The sequence below is a fragment of the Dendrobium catenatum genome, unplaced genomic scaffold, assembly GCF_001605985.2.
Source record: "Dendrobium catenatum unplaced genomic scaffold, ASM160598v2 fragScaff_scaffold_1608, whole genome shotgun sequence".
In the NCBI taxonomy this organism is placed as follows: Eukaryota; Viridiplantae; Streptophyta; class Magnoliopsida; order Asparagales; family Orchidaceae; genus Dendrobium; species Dendrobium catenatum.
Window position 1 is genome coordinate 7,060,047 of NW_021320070.1, and position 25,904 is coordinate 7,085,950.

A 25,904-nucleotide genomic window follows, 5' to 3' on the forward strand; every position below is an offset into this window, starting at 1 on the left:
ACTATTATTAGTGTTTTTCTGCGCGAGTAAATCTAGCGCTAGCGAATTCGCAATGGTGGAAAAGTTCTGAACGATACGAGAGTTTTACACGAATCCCAGATCGCGAGAAGGGCGCGGAGGAGAAGCAAGGAATAAGGAGGACCAGAGCAACGAAAGTTTTCCCCAACTTCTCTCTCTCTTTCTCTTTTTCTCCAGATTTGAGATCTTTGGATTGCTGATGGAGACTGCCGAGCCAGGACCGGATCGAATCGGTAAGAGAAGAATCAGAGACTCCTTCTCCGGATAAGTTGTTTTTTTGTTCTTGGGGTTTTAGCGGTGTTGATTTGGATTGATTTTGGTCGACTAGGGTTGAGTCGTGGGTGCTGCTGTCGGTTCTGTATGGAAATTGTTTTTGCGGATTTGGGCTGGGGATCGAACCAGAATTTATTGTTTTGGGTTTTTTTCAGAATTGATTTTTTCCGCTTCCGGTGCGTGGCGGGCTTTGGCTGGGTTTTGGTCAGCTGGAGTTCACTTTCTTTTGGATTAGTGCTTGGCGTCAGATGGTTGTTTGTGTTGATGTTGACCAGTTTATTGCTGGTGCTCTGCTAAGTTATTTGACTTTGATCTCGAATTGTTTGGTGTCTGCTTTTCATATTCCGACATCTAATAGAGCAGTTGTACATTGCTTAAGGCGCACAGTATTGTTTGATTTGATTGCTTACATTTAGAGTTTGTGAAATGTTGGTGTGCAGAATTACAAAGAAAAGACATCTGCATAATTCTTTTGGTTTCTTCTGGGTGGATATTATTTTCACGAGCTTTACATTTGGCCTGAAGTAGAACGCTTAATATTTAGAATTGTTATTATAAGAAAGGTTAAGTTAAAAGCATCCGATGATTTGGCACCCCATTGTTTATTGTTTTGGAGCTTATTTGTTCATATGCAAAAGTAGTTGAAACACAAATAACCTTTTAGGATGGGGACGGCTCCGGCACAAACTAGAGCAGCAGCAAAACAACACCAATAACCAGAAACTGTTGTCCGTTAGTTTGGCCGAAGGAGTTACACATGGGCAAAGGGTAGAAGCTGGGTAAGGATTTGAGAGTGAAATGGGTACATGTATCACTAATAGATCGGTTAGGAAAGTAAGGGTAGCAGCAAAAGGAGTATTAATGTGCAGGTTGTACTCAAGTTCTTTTAATGAAAAATCAATGACCTTCTTCTTGGCCTCCCCTATTCTATTCTTGCCATCTATCTTCCTCTTCTAAAGTGCAAGCAAGTAGACCTCCACCTCAACCTCAACTTGTAACCCCACCAAAACCTACTTTCTCTAAGACACAAATTCATATTAAACAATTGACAACTGCTCGAATGATGGAGAAACAATAAAAGGGCTTATGTTACAATTGCAATGAAAAATTTACTCGTAACCATGTATGCAAAGAAAAAATATTTGCATTGATGATTGAAGATGAGGATACATTTTGGCCAAAACTGGATGCTATAATCATGCCAACTCCACGACCAATGAGTCCGGATTTATGACCTTAGGAAAGGTTTAGTATAAAGAGGAATATAGAGCTATGACCTTAGGAATATGTGAGCTACTATGTATCAAGATAATTCTAGTAGATCTAAGGATTAAGTGGGAAGGACCCATGAAGCTAGACTGTGATAACAAATCAACAATCGGCATAGCTCACATTCCGGTTCAATATGACAGGAGCAAGCACATAGAAGTGGATAGACATTTCATAAAAGAGAAATTAGATAGTGGTCTTATATGTATTCATCATATCTCATCAAAATATCAGCTTGTAATTATTTTTACCAAGGGACTCGATAACCTTTATGGGACTAATTACCAAACTGAAAATGACGGATCTGTATTCCTCAGCTTGAGGGAGAGTGTTAAATCCCATTCTTCCCTTGGCATTTGATCTCACGGCTTGGATGAGAATTCGTGGGATGCTCACCTATTAAATCTTAGTCGTCCCTTGGCAATTTGATCCCACGGCTAGGTTGGGAATTCGTGGGAGGCCCACCTGGATCACACTGATCTTCTTTCATATTTTGGTGGTTGATTTATGAAGGATTATATTAGAGCAATTATACATGAATATTTAATTATTTATTTCTTAATTAAGATATCTTGTATAGATCTATAAATAGGGATAAGTTTGTGCAATAAAATTAAGCCTTTTCCCTCCCCAATTCTCTAAATTTAACAGATATCAACATGGATTTAATAGTAGGATTACCAAAGGTTACAAGTGGATATTACTTTATTGTAGTGGTATTCATATGTTTTTCATTTCATTCCTTGTTCAAAGATTGCTGATGGATCTCATGAAGCAAAGTTATTCTTTAAAGAGTTTTTTTTTATTTTGTTGTTCTTTCAAGTTCTATCATGTCAATAGAGATGCAATGTTTTTCATCTGTTGACTGCCTTACTAAATATCTTTTGAACTTAATTGAAGTTTTTCTCTTCCTTTAATCTATAGGTAGATAAAAAATTTGATGTTGTGTATAAAAGTCTTGTATTATTTAGGTGCCTTATTAAGATCTTATTGGATAAGTATGGGAAATTTAGACTTGATCTAATCCATTGCTGAGTTTCTTTTTAACAGTTTTGCTAGTTGGCCAACTTCAAAATCTCCATTTGAAGCAATGCATAGTTTACAACCTATAATGCCTATTGATCTCATGCCTTTACTCATTTATGCATGCTCTAATTTTGCTCTAAAACTATGGCAGTAGCCCGTAAGATTTTTGGAAGTGTGAAGTGGTGATTCTGTATGTGTATGAAATTTTCCTTAAACTTTTTTCATGAAATACATGCTAGAAGCTACACACTAGATTCATGGTACATTAATAGGATAATTAGAAAGCTTTGATTATGCTTATATTATTGTTTCCCTTACAAACATAAAGTTAGCATAGCATAGTACTCAGTCTTCAATATTGCGCACTTGCTAACTTATCAAACCACTTTCGAACCTACAAACTTTTGTTTAGTTTCTGTGAAGGAGTTTCTTCATCTTCTCTAACAGTTTCAGCTTTAGTCCTACCATCAACTCTTTTTCTATTATATATTGAGTATATTTTTATCATTAAGATCACGATGGCATCTTTAGGTAAGTATGGCTTCTTTATTGTTTGGTGATATTGCCCTCCATCTGTTGATTTGAGGGTCTGACATGATAAGCTTCAACAGTTTTCTCTTGATATGGTTGATGAGCACTTTCAAGAAACTATTTCGAGGAGAGTTCTTCATATATCGGGGGAATTGATGGTTTTCATCCCATTGCATTCGAGACCTGTGTTGGATGTGATGCTTTTGATCACTTGCTGATCTTCATTTACTATTTTATATAGTTTTGATTGTGTTAGAATAAAGCTATTGTTTTTTAATTTGTGTTGGGTTTTTTCTTATTTTGTAAGGGCATTGTTGCAACGACAGACTTCTCTTTTCCTCGTAAGGATCCATAAAGCTGTCATTCGGATTTTAGAATAACTTGATTACCTGTAGCTATTTATCAATTGAACTTATCTGTCTTATTCCTCTCCAACTCTATTGTATTTGCTCTTCTTATCTTTATTTCTCCCTCTCTTTCCAATTTTCTCACATCTCTTCTCTTCTCTCATTGCCTTCAGAACATAACCTATAAACCCTACATGTAGAGCTGGATAGTCTTGGAATTTTGTTAGGGTGTCTTATTAAACCAAGTTTGAAAAATTAAGACTTGATCTAAACCATTGTTAAGCTTCTTTATCGAGAATCTCTTTAAAGTTGTTTGAAGCTAAGTGTTTTACATATAGTTGCTAATTGCTATGAATTTGGTTTATAATCGAGAAATTTATCGCCTTGAACTTAAAGTGGATTGTGTTGGAAGGAGTATTCCATTATTTCGTCATCCTAGATTATCGTGGACCCGGTCTACTTTGTCAGAGCCTCAGAGGAGGTAGTTGACCCAACTTGATTAAATCATTCTTATTGGCAGCCATGAGTTACATCTTCCAAGGGAACTTGATAGATCTTTAGTTGATGTTTATTTAAGGGGATAAATTTATGTCAACACTAGTTAATAGAAGGTTTTATGTCCTATCAAGTGCACTTTATAATTCATTATTTAAGAAATTTTTATCCACTGGGGAACTTGCAAGCTTTACCTGTAGCTATAATATAATGATGCCATTTTGCTACAAAATTACTTGATTAGAGGGCTCCAGTCAGAACCGTCTACTTATGTTTCCTTTTGGTGGTGAAACCATTGGTTAGAGGATATGCGTCATGTCCTTATCGGTGAGAGATCATTTGAGAATAAATTATAGTGATATGTTCAAGTTGATATTTTGATAAGCTTTTTAATGAAGATTGTGAGAATATAATGAACTTTAGTGACCTTAGCTCCCTAAATGAAAATAGAGATTTTTATTTTAATCGGCGTGTTAGTAAAATTGAAATTTGAGGCTTTAAAGAAAATGAAATATGAAAAAGCTTTTGGAATTGATGATAGTCCAATAGATGTATGGAAATGCTTAGGAGATGAAGGAATTTCTTACCTTACAAAACTTGTCAATACTATTTAAAGACTAAAAGATGTTAGATGAATGGAGGAGTGTGTTGATTTCTTTTTTTTTAGAAATAAAAGTGATGCACATGAGCGTGTTATAGAGGAATTTAGTTGATATGTTGTATCTTAAAACTATGGGAGATAGTTATCGATTATAGGTTCATAGCATTATAAATAAAATCCATAGCTGGTTTCTTCTCTGCATCCACTAAGCATAGTACTTGCACTAAGGGTCTCATGCTCAATATGGCATAGGTCACAGTAGCCTAAAATTTATCATTCAGAATAATCTTTCTTATTTCCTTCCCCTCGCTTTTCTTCACCCAAGTAGAGTTAAGCCATTCAGTTGATGTAAATATTGCTTCCAAAGGTTGCCTCATTTCCATCAGGCTCTGCAGTGTCAAAAACCACAAGCCACGGTGTTGCTCCGAGCGCAGCTTAAAAACCACAAGCCAGCTCAGCACGAGATGGAGCAACATCCAACCTAGGAAAATCTACTATTTAATGCATACAAATCAAAAGGAAATCCCTAAACAGTCCCTTCATTCAAATTCCCCTCTTAATTTCCCCAAAAAAGCTTCCTATTCGGCTCCCGCAAGGCACGCGGTGCGAGCAGCCTCCTCCCAGGCGAACAGATCGCCTGTTTCGCGACTTGGCCGGTCCCGCCTGGACCGGCTGGACCGGTCCACTGGACCGGTCTAACATAAAGTTTCAAGAGAAGTGTTGTGAAGAGTTCTATAAAAAAAAGGGTTAAAATGCATATATTCAAGTCATTAAGGATATGAATGTAGGAGATATTACTTGTTTTCAAATGCAGGGTAGTTTGATCAAGTATCTTCCTATTTCAGTTGGATTACATCAATGATCAGCTTTAAGCCCATATTTTTTTTCCTTAGTCATGAATATTCTTACTAGACATTTGCTAGAGGATGTACCATGGTGTACATTTTTTGCTAATGGGATTCTTCTTGTTGATAAGACTAAAGAGGCAGTTTAAGTTAAACTTGAATTATGGATCAACCTTAGTGTTTAAAGGTTTTCGTTTGAGTAGATCTAAAATTGAATACATGGAGTGTAATTTTAGTAGTAATATCTCGTGGGGGGATTGTGACTTTGGGCATTAAGAGTACATGTTTGAGATATATCGGGTCTATTGTTTAGAGTGATGGTGAAATAGATGAGAATATTATTAGTAGAGTTCAAGTTATATGGTTGAAGTGGAGGAATGCATCGGGCCTATTGTGTGATAGAAAAATATCCCTCAAACTTAAGGTAAAATTCTATAAGATGGTGGTGAGACCTGCAATGCTTTATGGAGCAGAATGTTGGTTATTAAAAGAGAAGCATTAAATTAACTTAAGTGTTGCAGAGATGAAGATGCTCAGGTGGATGAGTGGCTTTACTCTTAGAGACAAAATGCGAAATGAGCATATACGTGAAAGGTTGGAGTAGCTCTTGTGGATGATAAAATTAGTGAGAGTTGCCTTAGATGGTTTGGTCGCATAAAACGTTGGCCTTCCGATGACCTTGTTAGGAGAGTAGATGTATTAGATTTGATTTTTGTTTAGAAAGTTAAATGTAGAACTAAAAAGACTTGGTTAGAAAATATTAGAAATGCCATTTTTTTTTATTAGAATTAAATGAGAATTTGACTCTTAGCATGACACAATGGAGAAAAGTGATTCATGTAGCCGACCCCATGTAGTGGGATAAAGGATTAATGTTTTGTTGTTGATGAACATTGGGAAAAAAAAACTATTTTAAGGAGAGTTATTCATACAGTAGTTGTCCGATTCCGTCCAATCTGTGCTGGAGGAGACGTGTTTGTTCAATTGCTGATTTTCATTTATTATTTTTATTTTTTTGGTTTTGATTGTATTAAAATAAAGCTATTTTTTGTGATTTGTGTTGGGCTTTACTTATTTTGTAAGGGCAGTTACAATAGTCACTCAAAGGCTTTTCTTTTCCCATATGGTTCCATAGAGCTGTCACTAGGAATTTTCAATTATTCGATTGCCTGTTGCTTTTTCCTTGTGTGCATCATGTTTGTGATAATTTTTTATTTATTTGTGATGGGGACATCGGAGCTTGGAAAGTTTATCATAGGCGTGGCCGCAAATCTACGGTCACAATCACGCTGATAAATTTTTAAGTCTTCTTATATATTTATTTTTATTTATTTAAGTTTATATTTGCTTTAGTTGTTTTCCCCTTTTTGCCCCTTACTCAAGGGTGGTCATGTGTAAGCCCAAAGTTCGAAGTCGTCTTTTATTTTTTGTCCATTGTATGAGACTATATATAGCCCTTATGTTCTCTTTTGAAGATTAATGAATGAGTGATAAAATTTTCTGCGTTTTGAGTTCTTGTGAGAGCTTGAGAGAGGTTGGAGAGAGACCCCTTGGAGAGGGAATCAGATTACCCACCAACCTTGGAAGAGTCCGGGTTCGTGGGTAGTTTATCTTTTCTTTTCTAATCTCCTTTCTTCTTTCTCTAATCCACGGCTGACCTAGCCCCAACCCACTGATCCTTAAATCTTTTCCCCCTCCACACCCGTCGGCTTCATCCCACCACTACCACCCCAATCAACTCCTCCTTACCTAGTCGCGGGCCCCCTCACCCAAAATCCCGTATGGTTCCATAGAGCTGTCACTAGGAATTTTCAATTATTCGATTACCTGTTGCTTTTTCCTTGTGTGCATCATGTTTGTGATAATTTTTGATTTATTTGTGATGGGGACATCGGAGCTTGGAAAGTTTATCATAGGCGTGGCCGCAAATCTACGGCCACGATCACGCCGATAAATTTTTAAGTCTTCTTATATATTTATTTTTATTTATTTAAGTTTGTATTTTCTTTAGTTGTTTTCCCCTTTTTGCCTCTTACTTAAGGGTGGTCATGTGTAAGCCCAAAGGTCAAAGTCGTCTTTTATTTTGTCCATTGTATGAGGCTATATATAGCCCTTATGTTCTCTTTTGAAGGTTAATGAATGAGTGATAAATTTTTCTACGTTTTGACTTCTTGTGAGAGCTTGAGAGAGGTTGGAGAGAGATCCCTTGGAGAGGGAATCAGATCACCCACCAACCTTGAAAGAGTCCAGGTTCGTGGGTAGTTTATCTTTTCTTTTCTAATCTTCCTCCTTTCTTCTTCCTCTAATCCACGGCTCACCTAGCCCCAACCCACTGATCCTCAAATCTTTTCCCCCTCCACACCCGTCGGCTTCATCCCACCACTACCACCCCAATCAACTCCTCCTTACCTAGTCGCGGGCCCCCTCACCCAAAATCCCGTATGGTTCCATAGAGCTGTCACTAGGAATTTTCAATTCCCCCCCCCTTGGATTTCCCTGCATCATCACTTTTCATTAAGCACTTCCTAAATTAGCTTTTCATATTTTAGGTAACTCAATTAATTGACAAATTCAAATCTATTTGAATTTGAAATTATTACCTAAAATAGTAATAATACAAATCCTATTTTAGGAAAGTCTCCAAACTCTACCCTATTTGAATTTTAAATTAAATTGGAATGATATATCTCTTTCCAAATTTAATATCCTAAATCAAGAAAGCATTAAATGTTTCCTTAAACCTCTCCTCTCTCTCCCTATGCCGTCGGCCCCATCAAATTTCCCTTTGGAATTATTTCCAAAAGTCAAGCTATCCTCTTGGAAATAATTCAAGTCATCCCCCTCTCTCTTGACTGAAATTCTCAAGTCCCAACCTCCTTTACTTCTTTCCAAAATTACACCTTTTTTTCTTTTGGAATTAAATCCCAAGCCTCCTCTACTCCACCCGCCCCCCTTCATGCCTTCATACCTCCTTTAAATTCTTTCCAACTCAAGAGACTTGATTTGGAAATTAATTCCGGCCTTTCCCTCCAAAATTCTCTCTCAAATTCAACTCTTGACTCCACCAAAAATCTGAATTTACTAGTCCTAAACCTCCATTAGGCTGGCCACTTCCCTCCCTATTCATCACCTCAATCCGTGAGAGAAACTTCTTTCTCTCAAGAGGAGTCTTTAAGGGAAGCAACGACCATTGTCTTCAACACTTCAACCTTTCGGAACTGATGAATGGCCGATCCCGATCTTGATTCCAGATTTGTTTTCAACGAGCAAGGAAACGTTGACATTCTTCGGTCAACATTCTTCGACGTCAACTCGAAAGTTGACAACTCCGTCGAAGAATATTCGGATCGCATCATTTTTACATTATTTAAAGCAATCAAAGAATAGCTTGCCAACGTTTAGTGGCAAATTGCTTCCAGTCCTCAACAAGGGTGACTTCTTCCCTATTCATTTATCTTTAAATCCTCTTATCTTGTAGGTGGTGATTCAAGCACAAGGATTCATGCCAAGCTCTGTCTTCATTTAGCAAACGTAGTATTTGAGTTCTTGATTTTCTATGTTCTAATCTCAATGTTAACTTAGGGATTTTATTAAATAACTACTTAATTTGCATTTTATTGAAATTCTAAATTATTTATGTAATTCAAGTTCATAACATGTGATTTGGCATAAGCGTAGTTACCCCTCTTTCGTTTTCTATCATCGTTTAGTGGCTAATAATCTTAATTACTATTTGCTCTTATTTAAAACGTACAAGTTTTTATCGCATTCATTTAAAAATATATTTAGTCCTGCATCATCTAGTATCAGAGCATAATTTGCTCTAGTTGCATGTGTTAGGAATTAGGATCCATTTAGAACTTTAAACTTCCATTGTTAAGCTTAGCAAATTGCTTTAACATTGGATTTTTATCATTTAAAACATTGTGTATTTGTTGTCCATCACATTTTACATAAATTAGTAAGCCTTTAGGAACATCCATATAAGTTTAGGTGCTGTCCATCCAACCCCTACAACCCTTAGTAACTGGTAGTGTATTCAAATGAACCTAGACAACTTGGAAGGGCTTTAGACTTACTGTTAGGTCAAATGAATACAATGAGTCAACAACTCAAAGAAAATCAAGCCGACCTAGCCGAACTTCGTAGAGACACAACATAACGATTTGATACTCTTGAGCGCTCTAGGGATCATTCGACCCCCTGTATGGGAATGATACATATCAAGATGAGAGGCTGCATCGTGCCACTCATCGAGCTCCCCAGTATGGACACAATCATAACCACGACCTTGACATACCACTGATGAAGAACATTAAAGTCGATGCTCCAACCTTTGATGGAACCCTTGATCCCTAGCTTTTCTTGGACTGGATCAAAGGTACGGATAACTTCTTTAAGTGGTATAATATCTCCGAAATTAGAAATATTAGCTTTGTTGAGATGAAACTCACGGGTAGGGCTAGTCAATTTTGGTCCAATTTAGAAAGCCTTAGAGAAGTCCGAAATGAGTATCCCATTACTAATTGGCCATCTATGAAGCGTGAACTTAAATATAAATACTTGCCTCCCTCGTACTTCCTTAGGTTTTTGGATATGTGGAATAGGTTGACTCAGTGCAACAAAGTAGTCAATGAGTACATAGCATCTTTTGATGACTACCTGATTCGCTACAAAGGGGAGACTGTGCAGATCCTGTCTATGTTTCGTACCGGGTTGCGAGAAGACCTTCGCAACGAACTGTTTCCCTGGAACGTTGCTACACTTGAGAACGCCTACAACTTAGTGTTAGATCTGGAGGAAACCCATTCCCAGCACCCGAGTCGATCCCATGACTCTAGGCCTTCCTACAGACCCTCCGGTAATTCCACTCACACCTCCACTGCCTAACTGACCCCAAGGAGCACTACCCGACCACCCACTGGTCCTACACCTCGATTTGATGTTAGCAAGCCTCACACCCCGGATACCCTTCGGTCCAATCCCCGAACCAAGTGCTTTCGATGCCAGGGGTATGCTCCAGTCCCTATAAAGTCTTGATTATCGAGGAGATCACTAAGGAAGATTTTGAGCCTGAGATCGATCAGATCCACCAAGTGGAAGATAAGGGTGAATTCTTCGAGGATGATGATGACACTACTGTTCTTTATTGCCTTCAGAAACTGGACACTTCTCCCATCTGCGTGGTGAGATGTGTGTTGTCACACCCTGCTACCAACGATGACTGGTGTAGGACTGCGATTTTTCACACCTACACCAAAATAAAGGATAAGAATTGTAAGGTCATCATGGACAGTGGCAGCTGCATCAATGCTGTCTCCTCCAGCATGGTGTCCAAGTTGGGCATGTCTTCCGTTCCTCACCCCAACCCCTATAAGGTAGCATGGGTCAACTCCACTGCCTTGGAGGTGAAGGAACGAAGTTTCATACATATCTCCTTTGTTGACTATAAGGAGAATGTATGGTGTGATATTCTGATTATGGATGTTGGACAAATACTTCTGGATCATCCCTGGATTTTTGATAATGATGTTCACATCTATGGGCATTCAAACACTTGCGTGTTCTAACATGCGGGTAAAAAGAGCAAGCTTTTACCATCATTGCCTCGGGTTAAGGATGACTCTAAGTCCAACCCTATTAAATCCAAGAAGGGACTGAACCTGGTCACCACCAAGGTTCTAGATGCTGAGATTACTCGAGGCGCACCCTTATACGCTTCAGTCGGTCGTGTGTCTTCCACTGAGTCTGACGAACATATCCCTCAAGAAGTCCAACCAATTCTTGGTCAGTTTGCTGATGTCTTCCCATATGACCTTTCGGATCAGTTACCCCCACTTAGAGACATCCAGCATGCCATAGATTTTGTCCCAGGAGCTTCCCTTCCTAACCTGCCACCCTATCACATGAACCCTACGGAACATGCTGAACTCAAGAAGCAGGTGGATGAGTTACTACAGCGAGGCTTTATCAAGTAAAGCCTTAATCCCTGCGCTGTGCCAGCCCTTCTTACCCCTAAGAAAGATGGATCATAGCGAATGTGTGTTGATAGCCGTGGTATCAAAAAAATCACCGTCAAATATCGTTTCCCTATCCTAAGGCTAGACGATATGCTTGATATGATGACGGGTGCCACTCTATTTTTTAGGATCGATCTCAAGAGTGGATACTACTAGATTCGGATCTGACCCGGTTATGAGTGGAAAACTGCCTTCAAGATCAAGGATGGTCTCTACGAGTGGTTAGTCATGCCTTTCGGGTTGAGTAACGGCCCGAGTACTTTCATGAGGATCATGACTCAAGTGTTGTGCCCTTTTATGAGAAAGTTTGTCGTTGTCTATTTTGACGGCATTCTTATTTATAGTCAGTCGGCGAGTCAGCACTTAGACCACTTAATGCAAGTTTGCGAGGTCTTTAAAAAGGAACAACTTTATATCAATCCCAAGAAATGTACCTTCCTTGTAGTCCGAGTTATCTTTTTTGGGCTTTATTGTGTCAGCCTAAGGGGTCTCTGCAGATCCAGAGCAGGTGAGGGCCATTGTAGAATGGCCCGTTTCTCAGAACATCCGGGAAGTCCGCAGCTTCCACGGACTAGCCACCTTGTATAGAAGATTTATCTGAAATTTCAACACCATTGTATCTCCTATTACCGACTGTCTTAAGAAGGGTGATTTCCACTGGACCCCGACCGCCACCAGTGCTTTTGATGAGATTAAGAAAAGAATGGTGGAAGCCCCAATGATGAGACTTCCTGATTTCTCCAAAGTTTTCGAAGTGACCTGCGATGCTTCGGGCGTCGGAATTGGAGGAGTCCTATCCGAGGAATGTCACCCGGTAGCTTATTTCAGTGAAAAGCTAAATGACATTCGGCACCGTTATTCCACATATGACAAAGAGTTCTATGCAGTGATCCAGTCTCTGCGTTATTGGCGACGCTACTTGCTCCCGTAAGAGTTCGTTATTTTATCGGATTATGAGGCTCTACGTTATATCAACTCCCAAAGAAGTTGAACGCACGTCACGGTCGATGAGTCGAATTCCTTTAGGAGTACACTTATATTCTTAGACATAAGATGGGAGTTGAGAATAAAGTTGCTGATTCTCTCAGTCGTCGTATGATGACTACCGCTTAGATGAGAGCTGAAGTCGTGGGATTTGACCAAATCAAAAGGGACTATTTGGAATGCCCAGACTTCAAGGAGACATTCTCTCCTGTCCACAGTCAGCATACGCCTTGTGGACGATTTCCTTCTAAAGGATGGTTATCTCTTCAAAGCTCAAAAGCTTTGCATCCCTAACACCTCACTTAGGGAATTTCTTGTTTGGGAACTCTACACCGAAGGCCTCGCTGGGCACTTCGGTCGGGATAAGATGATGAAAGCCGTGGAGTATCATTTCTTTTGGCTTAGTCTGAAGAGGGATGTCGATAGGATGGTCAGCAGGTGTCACACTTGCCAGCTGGCCAAGTAACGCAAGCAAAACACTGGTCTGTACACCCCTCTGCTCATCCCGAGTTGTCCTTGGCAGGACATAGCATGGATTTTATCTTAGGCCTGACCAAGACTATCCGTAGGAATGACGTCATCTGTGTTGTAGTCGATCGATTTTTTGAAATGGTCCAAGACATTCGACGCCTCCCACATTGTTAAACTTTATTTTGATGAGGTCGTCCACTTACATGGTTTACTCAAAACCATTGTATCGGGCAGGGATGTCAAATTCACTAGCTATTTTTGGAAGAACCTTTGGATAAAAATGGACACTAAATTGCAATTCTTCACAGCCTTTCATCCACAAATTGATGGTCAAACCGAGGTATTCAATAGGAGCTTAGGCAATCTGTTACTATCCCTGGTAGGTGAGCATATTAAGGATTGGAATTCCATACTCCCCATAGTTGAGTTTTGAACCGAGCCACTGGCCTAAGGCTCTCTGAAATTGTTTATGGGTTCAAACCTAGACAGTCGCTAGATCTCATACCCATGTGCTCTAGGTATAGAATTTAAGAGTCTACGTCCATATTTGCATCGCATATGCATGAACTTCATAAAGAGATTGCACGATAGATTAAAAAGAGCAATAATGATTATAAACTGTATGCTGATCTTAAACGAAAATTTAAAACTTTTGAGATTGGTGACTCCGTGTTGGTGCAGATTTGTCCGGAACGGTTCACGCAAGGAACAATTAAGAAGTTATATGCCAAGAGTGCTGAACCATTCAAGATAATTAAGAAAATCAATTATAATGCTTATGTAGTAGATCTGCCCGCATAATTCAATATCAATCCCTCCTTTAACATAGAAGATCTAGTAGCATATGAAAGTCCCGATTTTAACACACCAAATCCACTTATACAACAATCTTGTGTGACCCTATTATGTGAGAACCTAAACTTACCTCAACTTCCAAACATTCCCAAATCACCCATGACAGAGAAGGTTGACACAATTCTGAGTGATGACATCATCTCCACAAGAGAAGGTGGATGACGGAGGTATTTGATCAGGTGGAGAGGCAAACCTGAGTCAGAGGACACGTGGTTGAATTGCGAGGAGCTACAACAGATTGACCCCGACGCATTGGAGATCTATGAGAGCACCCGAAGCGCTTACTCGACGGAGTCGAGCTTTTTTCCACCCCGAGAGAATGATGGAAACATTAGAGCTTGAAAAGTTTATCAGAGGCGTGGTCGCAGATCTACGGCCACGATCGAGCCGATACATTTTTAAATCTTCATATGTATTTGTTTTTAATTATTTGTGTTTGTATTTTCTTTAGTTGTTTTCCCCTTTTTATCCCTTACTTAAGGGTGGTCATGTGTAAGCCCAAAGGGCGAAGTCGTCTTTTATTTTTCGTCCATTGTATGAGGTTATATATAACCCTTATGTTCTTTTTTGAAGGTTAATGAATGATAAAATTTTCTGTGTTTTGAGTTCTTGTGAAAGCTTGAGAGAGGTTGGAGAGAGACCCCTTGGAGAGGGAATCGGATCACCCACCAACCTTGGAAGTGCCCGGCCCCCTCGCCCAAAACCCCTAGTCCAAGCCGCCAGCCCCCCCTTTGGATTTCCCTTCATCATTACTTGCCATTAAGCCCTTCCTAAATTAGCTCTTCATATTTTAGTTAACTCAATTAATTGTTATTACCTAAAATATAAATCCTATTTTAGAAAAGTTTTCAAACTCTACCCTATTTGAATTTTAAATTAAATTTGAATGAGATCTCTCTTTCCAAATTTAATATCCTAAATCAAGAAAGCATTAAATGTTTCCCTAAACCTCTCATCTCTCTCTATGCCGCCGGCCCCATCAAATTTCCCTTTGGAGTTATTTCCAAAAGTCAAGCTACTCTCTCGGAAATAATTCAAGCCATCCCCCTCTCTCTTGGCCAAAATTCCCAAGGCCCCACCGCCTTTACTTCTTTCCAAAATCACACCTTTTTCTTTTGGAATTAATCCCAAGCCTCCTCTACTCTACCCGCCCTTCTTCATGCCTTCATACCTCCTTTAAAATCTTTCCAACTCAAGAGTCTTTGATTTGGAAATTAATTTAGGCCTTTCCCTCCAAAACTCTCTCTCAAATTCAACTCTAACTCCACCAAAAACTTGAATTTACTAGTCCTAAACCTCCTTCATTAGGCCGGCCACTTCCCTCCCTATTCTCCACCTCAATCCATGAGAGAAACTTCTTTCTCTTAAGAGTAGTCTTTAAGGGAAGCAACGACTATAGTCTTTAATACTTCAACCCTTCAGAACCGATGAATGGCCGATCTCGATCTTGATTCCGGATTCGTTTACAACGAGCAAGGAAACTTCGACATTCTCCGGTCAACATTCTTCGACGTCAACCCGGAAGTTGGCAACTCCGTTGAAGAATATTTGGATCGCATCATCTTCACACTACCTGAAGCAATCGAAGAACAGCTTGCCAGCGTTCCGTGGCAAATTGCTTCCGGTCCTCGATGAGGGTGAACTTTTTCCCCTATTTATTTTTTTTCTAAATCCTCTGATCTTGTAGGTAGTGATTCAAGCACAAGGATTCGTGCCAAGCTCTCTGCCTTTGCTTAGTAAATGTAGTTCTTGATTTTCTATGTTCTAATCTCAATGATAATTTAAGGATTTTATTGAATAACTACTTAATTTGCATTTTGTTGAAATTCTAAATTACTTTGGTGATTCAAGTTCATAGCATGTGATTTGGCCTAAGCGTAGCTACCCCTCTTTCATTTTCTATCATCGTTTAGTGGTTAATAGTCTTAATTACTATTTGCTCTTATTCAAAACGTGCAAGTTTTTATCGCATTAATTTAAAACATATTTAGTCCTGCATCAATTTGATTACCTATTTCTAAATTTTGACACCCAATTTGTAATCTGTTTAGGATTGTAATAGTACATGATAATATTCAGCAACTTTCTTCTGAAGATTACCTTTTTAACTTGACCAGAATGATGGAGTATAGTTGTGCATTCAAATCAGAAATTGTTTCTCACTTTATTCTTTATTGTTCCTTTGTATGACAAAGACATCCTAACAGCCATGGCTAATACTTTTCATGCTCATATAGTCATATCTGCTATCATTATAAATTTATGTTCCTATATTTTTGTAAATAGTATCTTTGATCGCAAAACCTTTACTATGATTGGAAATATTCCCGGTTATCCATTTGCTCTTGTGGGATGTGCTACTTTGCTGATTGCTTAATATAAAGCCAGGCAGCGAAATTTACCACTAATTTTGGGATTAATTTTCATATTTCCTAGATTCAGTGGAACCATTAAACGCCCCACCAGTCGATAATGCTGAGAATTCCATTAGCAGAGAGAACTCGAAAGACCAGGTTACTTTCTTTTTAAAAGTTAATTTCTTTGTATGCACTGCTGTTTTTAGGTGCTAATCCAGTTATTTATTGGTTAGCCTCTGTCTTCTAAAGATGAGAAAAGATTGCATAATGATATTTCACACGATTCAAATCCCATGGATCCACTAAGAGATGCGCCGTTGGGATCCTTAAATACCAGTGGAGATCATGGTCTTGTTTATCCACCAAATATATATGCTCCACAAGCTCAAGCATTTGTTTATGGAGGTTAGCATGTATTCTTGTGTTCTTATCTCTTGCGAGTTTGATTACTATTTCTTTACATTTGTTCTGTTAGTGATGTTATAATCTCTAATTCTTTTTTCCTTTTCTATTTAACCGGGCATTGAACTTAAATCTTTCTTGATCTTCAGGCTATGAGAATACTCCTGGTGAATGGGAAGAGTATCCGCATCACTTTATGCATGCAGAAGGTTTGGAACCTGGGTCAGCAGTGAGTATATCATTTATAATTTGTCATCTTCATCTAATATTGTTTCGTGAAAGTCAAAAGGAATCATTTTTGTTCATTTTGTTTCATTGAAGGGCTTTTACTCCGAGAACCAATCCGTTATGTTCCACCCTGGTTATGGGTACAGTCCCCAGATGCCGTATGGGCCATATTCTCCAGTTACAACACCTTTACCTGCTTCTGGGAGAGATGGCCAGCTTTACTCCCCTCAACATTTTCCTTTTACAGGCCCATACTATCATCAACCAACTACGCCCAACATGCCATATCTGCATGCACCGACTCCAATATCTCAAGCTGATTTGACAATGCCACTTGAGCAACAAGGTGCTTTTCTTGCCAACCTGAATTCCAGCAGCATTCTATTGGGACCAACAACTGCTTACCATGTTCCCTTTAGTTCTTTTGGTAGGGATAGTTTACCGGAAATTATAGCGGTTTGTATGATTTGAAGCAATGATTTGATGTTTTTAGCATTGGTTACTTTTTGGACAGATTGGTTGAAATCTCCAGATGCGATGGGATCTCTGACTCCGTTGCTTTCACCAGCAGCTTCACCTCAACCTCTAGGCGCTGTTGGATCCTATGGCCAAGGCATGATGCCGTTTTCTTCTGGAATGGTATATAGCTTCTGAACTATTGCACTTTTCTAAGGCTTATTTGGTTGCTTGAAGTTGGAAAGCATATTTTGAAAATTGAGGTGTTTATAAAATACAATCATTTGGTTCAATTAATTTGGATTTTAAACTTTATAAATGCCTTCAAAATCCGTAAAAGGTGAGGATTTTGATTTTATGCTTAAAATGAGTGAAAATAAAACCATTACTCTAAAACATGTTTTTGATCTGCAAGCAGTCAAATGAGAGTTATTGTGAATTTCTCATCCGAATATCTTTATGCTATATAACTTGATGGTTTTCTGGAGAAATGATCCTAGACTATGAAGTTGAGTTTCTCATGTGATTATCAAATGCACATATGAGGACCTGGATCTTAATATCTTATGGTGGCAATTGGATGGGCATGCATGTCCTCTGTTCCACTCTCTCTCTCTCTCTATTAATTTTTTTGTTGGCTAGTCCGATTTAACTGATAAAGAAGGTAGCTGTTAATTTCCTTTGGATGAATGAAAATAATGGCCACAAAGGCTTGGTTAATGTAGCAAGTTAACTACCAAGTTTTACACAATAAATTTTGTGATTCATCATGCACACGCCTTTTTTAGGAATGCTATTAATAGCTCGTAGCTGATTTTTTTTCTGCTCTTATGAGCTAAAGAAACTAGTGTCAGAAGAATTAAGACTCAAAGGTAAGTGCTCTAAAATTTTTAATATTCTAGTTATCAAGTGGTGTTATATGGATATTCTGATAATAACTGATTATGATTCATGATCCCAAGAAATTAATTACATGAACTTTGGTAAATTAGTAACTGTCAATTATTGAACATGAATTACACATTCTCTATAGTCGGGGATTTTAATTTACTGTTTACAGTAATGTTCTCCGGTAGCTACCATCTGATGTGCCTATATGAGATTCTTACTTTTCAAAAACCAGGTAATTTTCATTTTGTAGGTTTTTCGATTAGCTTCTGAAAGCTTCTGGCTCTTTTTACTGTTGTATTGTAATCTACTTACTGCACCGACCTGCTTTCAAAGTTTGTGTGCTTTGCTAGACCCATCTAATGTTAGCTGAATATTATCGGCTCCTGCATGATTTTAGGTAAATTTTTTGTAGGCCTTTATGCCATTTCTTTTGCAGATTGACATTCATTATCAATCAATATTATAATTTTCATTTTAATCATTGTTTCCATTTGTTGTTACGTGTGATGCTATTTTCCAATTTTCAATATGTTAGACCTGCATCATGTGTAGATTCCTCACGTATTTAGTACAGTTTTATTAGCTTGCTTTTGGTGCGCTGTACAATTTATTTGCAGCCATGCTTAAATGAGAAAAAGAATTGAGAAATGGGATTAAAGCTAATTATGATGATGATTTGAGAATTGGGCCACCTGACTTGATTAAAACATCAAAGCTTGATTCAACTCTGTGATTATTTCCTATCTACTTCCAACAATGTCATGATTTTGTCCTAATTTAAGTTTTTTTTTCTCATTATATATACTTAATTATTTTTAGGCATCTGAACCGCAAAGATCTTTCTATGGTTTTGGATCGTCAATTAATTCCTATGATCAAGGATATTTTCAAGGTGGGATGTATCACCATGGAAGTAATTTTGGAGGATCTATTCCTAGCTTAGCAAATAATGGTCGCAGTTTGATTGCAATTGACAAAAGTAGGAGACGAGGCAAGGGAAATACTTCCATATGCAACAGCTGCAATGACTTTCTCAACGAACAAAACCGAGGTCCACGTGCTTCCAGACCAAAGAATGCAAACATTGAACAGGGTTTGACAGCTGATAGCAAAAACAATAATGTAACTTCAGGTGTTAACCGTGAACTCTACAATAGGCCCGACTTTTCTGTTGAGTACAAGGATGCAAAATTCTTTATAATAAAATCTTACAGTGAGGACAATGTGCACAAGAGTATTAAATATGGTGTTTGGGCCAGCACTGCTAATGGAAACAAGAAACTAGATGCTGCTTATCGTGAAACAAGGGATAAAGGAGATTTTTACCCAGTTTTCTTGTTTTTCTCTGTAAGTTTTCTAATACCTTTTCACCGTTCATGCTGGGGTGAGGCTTAACTTTAAAAGTCAAGGTTGCATTTTTGCCTATTTTGACTTTTTTTATTTCTTCTTGATAAATTAACTTGTAACTTTTGGTGATTATGGACAGGTGAATGCCAGCGCACAGTTCTGTGGTGTTGCTGAGATGATTGGACCTGTTGATTTTGACAAAAGCGTGGACTATTGGCAGCAAGACAAGTGGAGTGGTCAATTCCCTGTGAAGTGGCATATTATAAAGGATGTGCCAAACAGTCTGTTCCGGCATATTATCCTTGAAAATAATGATAATAAACCTGTAACCAACAGCAGAGACACCCAGGAGGTAGGCTCTGTTTGTTTCTTACTTTTCTCTTGAAATGATTGAAAGCCTAAAGATTTATTCTTCTATTAAATCTTCCAAACATATTAATTGACATACCAAAAGCCGCGTGCCTCATGCTGTAATGGTGAGGTAAGTCAAGGTGCTTCGCTTACTCCATTTCTTGTTTTTCCTTTGCATGTGTTCAGGTATCTTATGTTAAACATATGAAAGATGGAAGGCTGACAAGATTTGTGGCTTCGATTGACTTATTTCAATCTTATAGAAGCAACAAATCATTTGATTTGGATCATACTTCTTTTTTGTGCTCTCGTTTTTGCTTTCTTTTACAAGTTTTGTGATCATGCTAGTGCGTTGCATGAAAGCAACATATTTTATAGCTTGAATACAACTAGAAGTGTGCGAGGGCCGTTGTGCCCGGTTGTAGTGTTAAATAGGCAAGAGTTCTCACATCATGGGCGAATGTGGGCAAAGAAGCTAGTCCTTGAAATTAGAATTATGATAGATTTTTTTTTACAGACAAATTAATAGAATTATTAGATATTATGATTCATAGGAAAATAAATATTATGTACATTCAAACTAAATGGGTTGGAGAGAAGACTAAAGAAATTGATAGTTTATGATTTAAACTATGGTATTCAGGTAGGAGTCATACTATAAATGATGGTGTGATTATAAATAAGAGTTTGAAGGATAATGTTGTAGAAATTAGTAGAATTGGAGATATAATTATAGTTTTAAAGATTATTGTTGATGCTAAGATTATTAATATTTTAAGTGTCTATGCTCCTCAAGTAAGTTAGGATACGTATTCAAAATTAAAATTTTGGAATAACTTAGAAAAATTAATACAAAAGATACTCTTGAAGAAAGAGTTTTTATTTGAGAAGATTTAACTGAACATATTGGTAAAGAGGTAGATAGTTTTAAAAGTATTTTTTGTGAATATGAATTTGGAGCAACTAATGAAGGTGGTGATATATATATTAAATTTTGCTATAGTTTATGATTTTGTAATTGTTAATACCTTATTTAAGAAATGAGATAGAACATCTCATCGTTTATAAGAATAGGTATAATAAAACTTAGATTGATTATTTTCTTATACGAAAAATAGATCGTTTAGATTGTAAATATTGTAAAGTTATTTCGAGTGAAAATTTATGCACCCCACACCACTTCTTAGTTTTAAACTTTAAGATGAAGGGGAAGAATATTAAAAAAATAAAGTAAAATATTTTTTTAGAATTAGATGAGGACATTGAAAGAACATTAATAAAAATATTTTTAAAAGTAAGATTCAATATCTTAAGATTTTATTTGTGCTTGAGGTAGTTAATGCTCTGTGGGAAAAAATAGTTAGTGATATAAAAAATGTTGTAAAGGATGTGCTTGAAGTATTAAAAGGAAAATTTCATAATAGTAAAAATTGTTGGTGGTAGAATCAACATGTGCAAAAAAGATTAAAAAAAGAAACTTTGTTATAAAAATTATTTAGATGCAAAAATTTTAAAAATTGGGAAAGTTATAAAGAGGTCCGTAAATATTCTAAAAAAGATATGCAATGAGCTTTTAATGATTTATATAATATATTAGATATTAAAGAGGGAAAGTATATATGTATAAGTTAGCCAATTAAAGAGATGTGAGAAGTAAGGATTCAGTTCAAGTGAAGTGTATTAATGATGAAAATAAAAAGTGCTTTTATTAGAAGATGATATTCAATAAAGGTAGATGAGATATGCAGTGCAAAGTGTGCAAGGGCCACTTCACCATCTCTCGGGTATAATGTTAAATAGGCAAGGGTCCCTACATTATGGACGGATGTGGGCAAAGATGTTATTATATGAAACTAAAATTAGGATAGGAAGTATGAATATATGTTTCTTTGCAAAAAAAAAATAATAGAATTAATAGATATTACGATTCATAGGAAGGTAAATATTCTATGCATTCAAGAAACTGAATGGGTTGGAGAGAAAGCTAAAGAGATTAATAGTTTAGGATTTAAACTATTGTATTCAGGTAGGAATTGTATTAGAAATGATGTAGGTATGATTATAGATAAGAGTTTGAAGGATGATGTTATAAAAACTAATAGAATTGGAGATAAAATTATAGTTTTATAGATTGTTGTTGATTCTACGATTATTAATATTACAAGTGTTTATGCTCCTTAAGTTGGTTTGGATGTGTTCAAAATTTAAATTTTGGAATAACTTAGAAGAATTAATACAAAATATATCTCTTGAAGAAAGATTTATGGACATATTGGTTTGGAGAAATTAATGAAGCTGGTAAGATTATATTAGCTTTTTTATAACTTATGATTTTTTAGTTTCTAATGTTTTATTTAAGAAAAGAGATGAACATCTAATCACTTATAAGAATAGATTTAGCAAAACTCATATTGATTATCTTCTTATAAAAAAAAAGATAGTTTAGATTGCAAAGATTGTAAAATTATTCCGAATGAAAGTTTATATATCCAATATCACTTGTTAGTTTTAGACGTTAAGATGAAGGGGCAAAATATAAAAATAAAGTAAAATATTATTCTAAGATTAGATGTGTGTATTTAACAAATATTAATGAAAATATTTTTGAGAGTAAGATTCTAGATCTTAAGATTTTATCTGTATGAGGAAGTTAAAGTTATGTGAGAAAATGTAACTAGTGATATTAAGAATGTTGCAAAAGATGTGCTTAGAGTATCAAAGGAAAAATCTTTCAATAGTAAAAATAGTTAGTATTAGAATTCATATGTGCAAGAAAAGATAAAAAATAAAAAGATTTATTATAAGGGAGAAATATAAATATATATATATATAAGTTAGTCAAATAAAGAGATAAGAGTAGTAAAAATTTAGTTCAAATGAAGTGTATTAAGAATGAAGATCAATAGTGCTTTTATTATAATAGGATATTAAACAAAGATGAATGAGATATTTTTTTAAACTTTTGAATGCAGATTATGAGAAGCTATTGACTTTAGTGACATTAGCATCCTAAATGAAAATAATTTTTTTATTTTTATCGACATATTAGTAAAACTGAAGTTAGAGAGGCTGTATAGAAAATGAAGTGTATAAAACTGTTGAACCTGATGATATTCCAATAGAGGCGTGAAAAGGCTTAGGAGATGAAATAATTTTTTTGCTTACTAAACTTTTTAATATTATTTTGAAGACTAAAATGATGTCAGATGAGTGGAGAATTAGTGTGTTGGTTTTTATTTTAAAGAATAAAGGTGATGCATTAGATTATGCGAATTTTAGAGGAATTAAGATAATGTGTCTAACTTTAAAACTATGGAAGAGAGTTATGGAGCATAGGTTGCAGCATGATACTAATGTTTTTCAAAATCAAATTGGATTCATGCCGGGTAGGTCTACTATGGAAGCTATATATTTATTGAGAGGTTTGATGGAGAGGTATAGAGAAAAAGGAGGATTTACATATTATATTTATTGATTTAGAGAAAGCATATAATAAAGTTTCAAGAGAAGTGTTATGGAGAGTTCTAGAAAAGAAAGGGATTAAAAATGCTTATATTCAAGTCATTAAGGATATGTATGCAGAAGCTGTTACTTGTGTTCAAATATAAGGTAGATTATATTAAGGATCAGACTTAAGCATATATATTTTTTGCTTTAGTTATGAATGTTCTCACTAGACATTTGCAAGATGTTGTAACTTGGCGTATGTTTTTTGCTGATGATATTCTTCTTGTTGATAAGATTAGAGAGGGAGTTGAAGGTAAACTTGAATTATGGACGTTAACCTTAGAGTCTAAAAGCTTTAATTTGAGTAGATCTAAAACTGAATATATGGATTGTAACTTCAGTAATAATAGATCTGGGGATTATGACTTTTGCTGATCAAGTCATTAATAAGAGTTCGCGTTTCTGATATCTTGGGTCTATTATTCAGAGTGATGGTGAAATAGATAGGGATATTATTAACATAATTCAAGTTGGATTGTTGAAGTGGAGGAATGCACCGGGCTTGCCGTGTGATAGAAAAGTCTCCCTCAAACTTAAGGGAAAATTTTATAAGGTGGTGGTTAGACCTGCAATGCTTTATGGTGCAGAATTTTGACCATTAAAAGAGAAGCATAATATTAAGTTTAAGTGTACATCAGATTTAAATGACCTTTCTTCATTATATTTAAATGAGAATTTGACTCTTAACAGGACACAATGGAGAAAAATGATGTATGTAGTCGACCCCACATATTGGGATAAAAGCTTGATGATGTTGTTGTTGTATTATCATGATTATAAACTTTTAAAATTGATATAATGAGAAGTCTCATTTCCTGTCCTGCATAAGTAATGGCTGTGGCTATAGTGCTTGTAGCTTTATTTAGTTTGGTTGCTTAGTCTTGTGTTCTCATCATAAGCTTTATATATTGTCCAACCTTACTGTTAATGAACCCTTGATAGTTGATATTCTTAATCAGTTTAGCAAGTTACTGCAGTTCATATAATGCCTCATCAATATCTAATCAATAGCTGTTATAAATGCTTCCAAACATAATTATTGTAATAAGCCATCAGCCTCATCCTCACACATGTTAGCGAATGGTCGGCGTATTCATTTAAGCTGCTTCATTGCCTTTCTTTGTCAATTTTCATTTATATGTTTGTGGCTACTTTCCCAATTTTAATTGCAGGTAAAACTTGAACAAGGCCTGGAGATGCTAAGCATCTTAAAGAAACATGATTCTGATGTGTCAATTCTCGACGACTTCGGCTTCTACGAGGATCGACAGAAATCAATGCAGGAGCGGAAGGCCCGACAGCAACGGCAGCTTTCTCCCTCCTCCGATGCGGTTGATGGGAGACCGACTCCAGGTTCATTGATTAGTCAGATCTCAAAGAGCTTTGGCCAGGTGGTTAGACTGGAAAAAGCTAACGGCGAAGGCTCTGCATCTGATAAAAGTAATACCGCCATTGTCAATTCTGAGGACCTGAAGAAGTCTACTTCATCAACGGCAGCATAGATGGTAACTGGTCCAATCATTCAGGTTCTTCATTACTGGCTAAGTATGGAGGAGGCTCAATCCAGCATTTGGAAAGAGGGGATGTGTGGGGGGATTAATTGATGGTTCATGTGGTAGTTGTACAGTAATATAGGCCACCCATTCTTCCAGTGGTGTAACCAAAGTTTTTTTTTTTCTCACCATATTTCTTTCATGTTATCTTTTAATTTTTTTGCTCATCTTTTCCTTTTTTTTTTTTATCCTTCAATTTTAGCTGCAAGGGGTATTGGAGCTGCTGCTTCATGTTAAGTCATTTGTAAAGTTCCAATTGAGATGCTCGGTCAATAAGTACCACTTTGTGTGGAAAGTCTCTGTTCGAATTTCGAATCTGGTACATCGTTCTATATTTTACTCTTTGTGATGCTTGCTCTGCTGAAATCTGAGAACAAGGGACATACATGTTAGACTAAGGAAGTCTCCATTTCCTGCTTTATTTACCTCCGATGAAACTTTGGTTTAAATACTTCATTGCAGTTGTTGCGTTGTGATTGGATAATTACGGGTTGGTTTGAGTTAATTTTTGTCTGTAATCATAATTTTGTTTGATTATTATTATTATTTTATAATTTTTTAGAAATTTTTTATTGCAGAAAGTTATTTTCTACAGTCATTAACAATTTTACAATCAATTTTATAAAACATTATAGTTGTTCTAAATTGACCTTACATTTTTTTTTTCGGTTCTTAATTCTTTGAAGTAATGCTACACTATTCACCTGTAGCATGTTATGATTATGTATTGATACTAATTTATTCTATTCAGGGAAAAAAAAAAACAGTACAGTATCTTTATACAATTTGAATCTTTTTAAAATTATTGTATTTATTTTGAAGTTGGTGTTGCATGTTAACAAATCTTACTCCAAGGCATAAGATCAAGATGAAGTATCATAGTTATCATCAACATTAATTATAAATCATGAACTTTATACAATTAAGATGAACTATCTTCAAGTGTGTGGCCATATCAAAATGGTGCAATCATCTTGAGAAGCGTGTAATTATCTTGAGAAGTGTGCAATTATTTAGGGAAGCATATCATTACTTTGGAAAACATGCAATTCCTCCAAATGATATCGCAATTTTCAA

General features: G+C 36.5%; 1 protein-coding gene across 2 annotated transcripts; it reads left to right on the top strand.

Annotated features, from left to right (window-relative positions):
* LOC110106381 (YTH domain-containing protein ECT2) lies at positions 1 to 25,171 on the top strand. Of its 2 annotated transcripts, none has more exons than XM_020836267.2 (9): positions 1 to 251; positions 16,172 to 16,248; positions 16,326 to 16,497; positions 16,644 to 16,723; positions 16,816 to 17,149; positions 17,237 to 17,361; positions 18,889 to 19,416; positions 19,556 to 19,768; positions 24,447 to 25,171. In XM_020836267.2, exons 1-9 carry the CDS (start codon positions 218 to 220, stop codon positions 24,774 to 24,776), a joined length of 1,893 nt encoding a protein of 630 aa, XP_020691926.1. In that variant the 5' UTR covers positions 1 to 217; the 3' UTR covers positions 24,777 to 25,171. The 2 variants fall into 2 exon arrangements, with proteins under 2 accessions (XP_020691926.1, XP_020691927.1); XM_020836268.2 differs by having other exon boundaries at positions 2 to 251; positions 16,816 to 17,068.
* Positions 25,172 to 25,904: the final 733 nt, after the last annotated feature.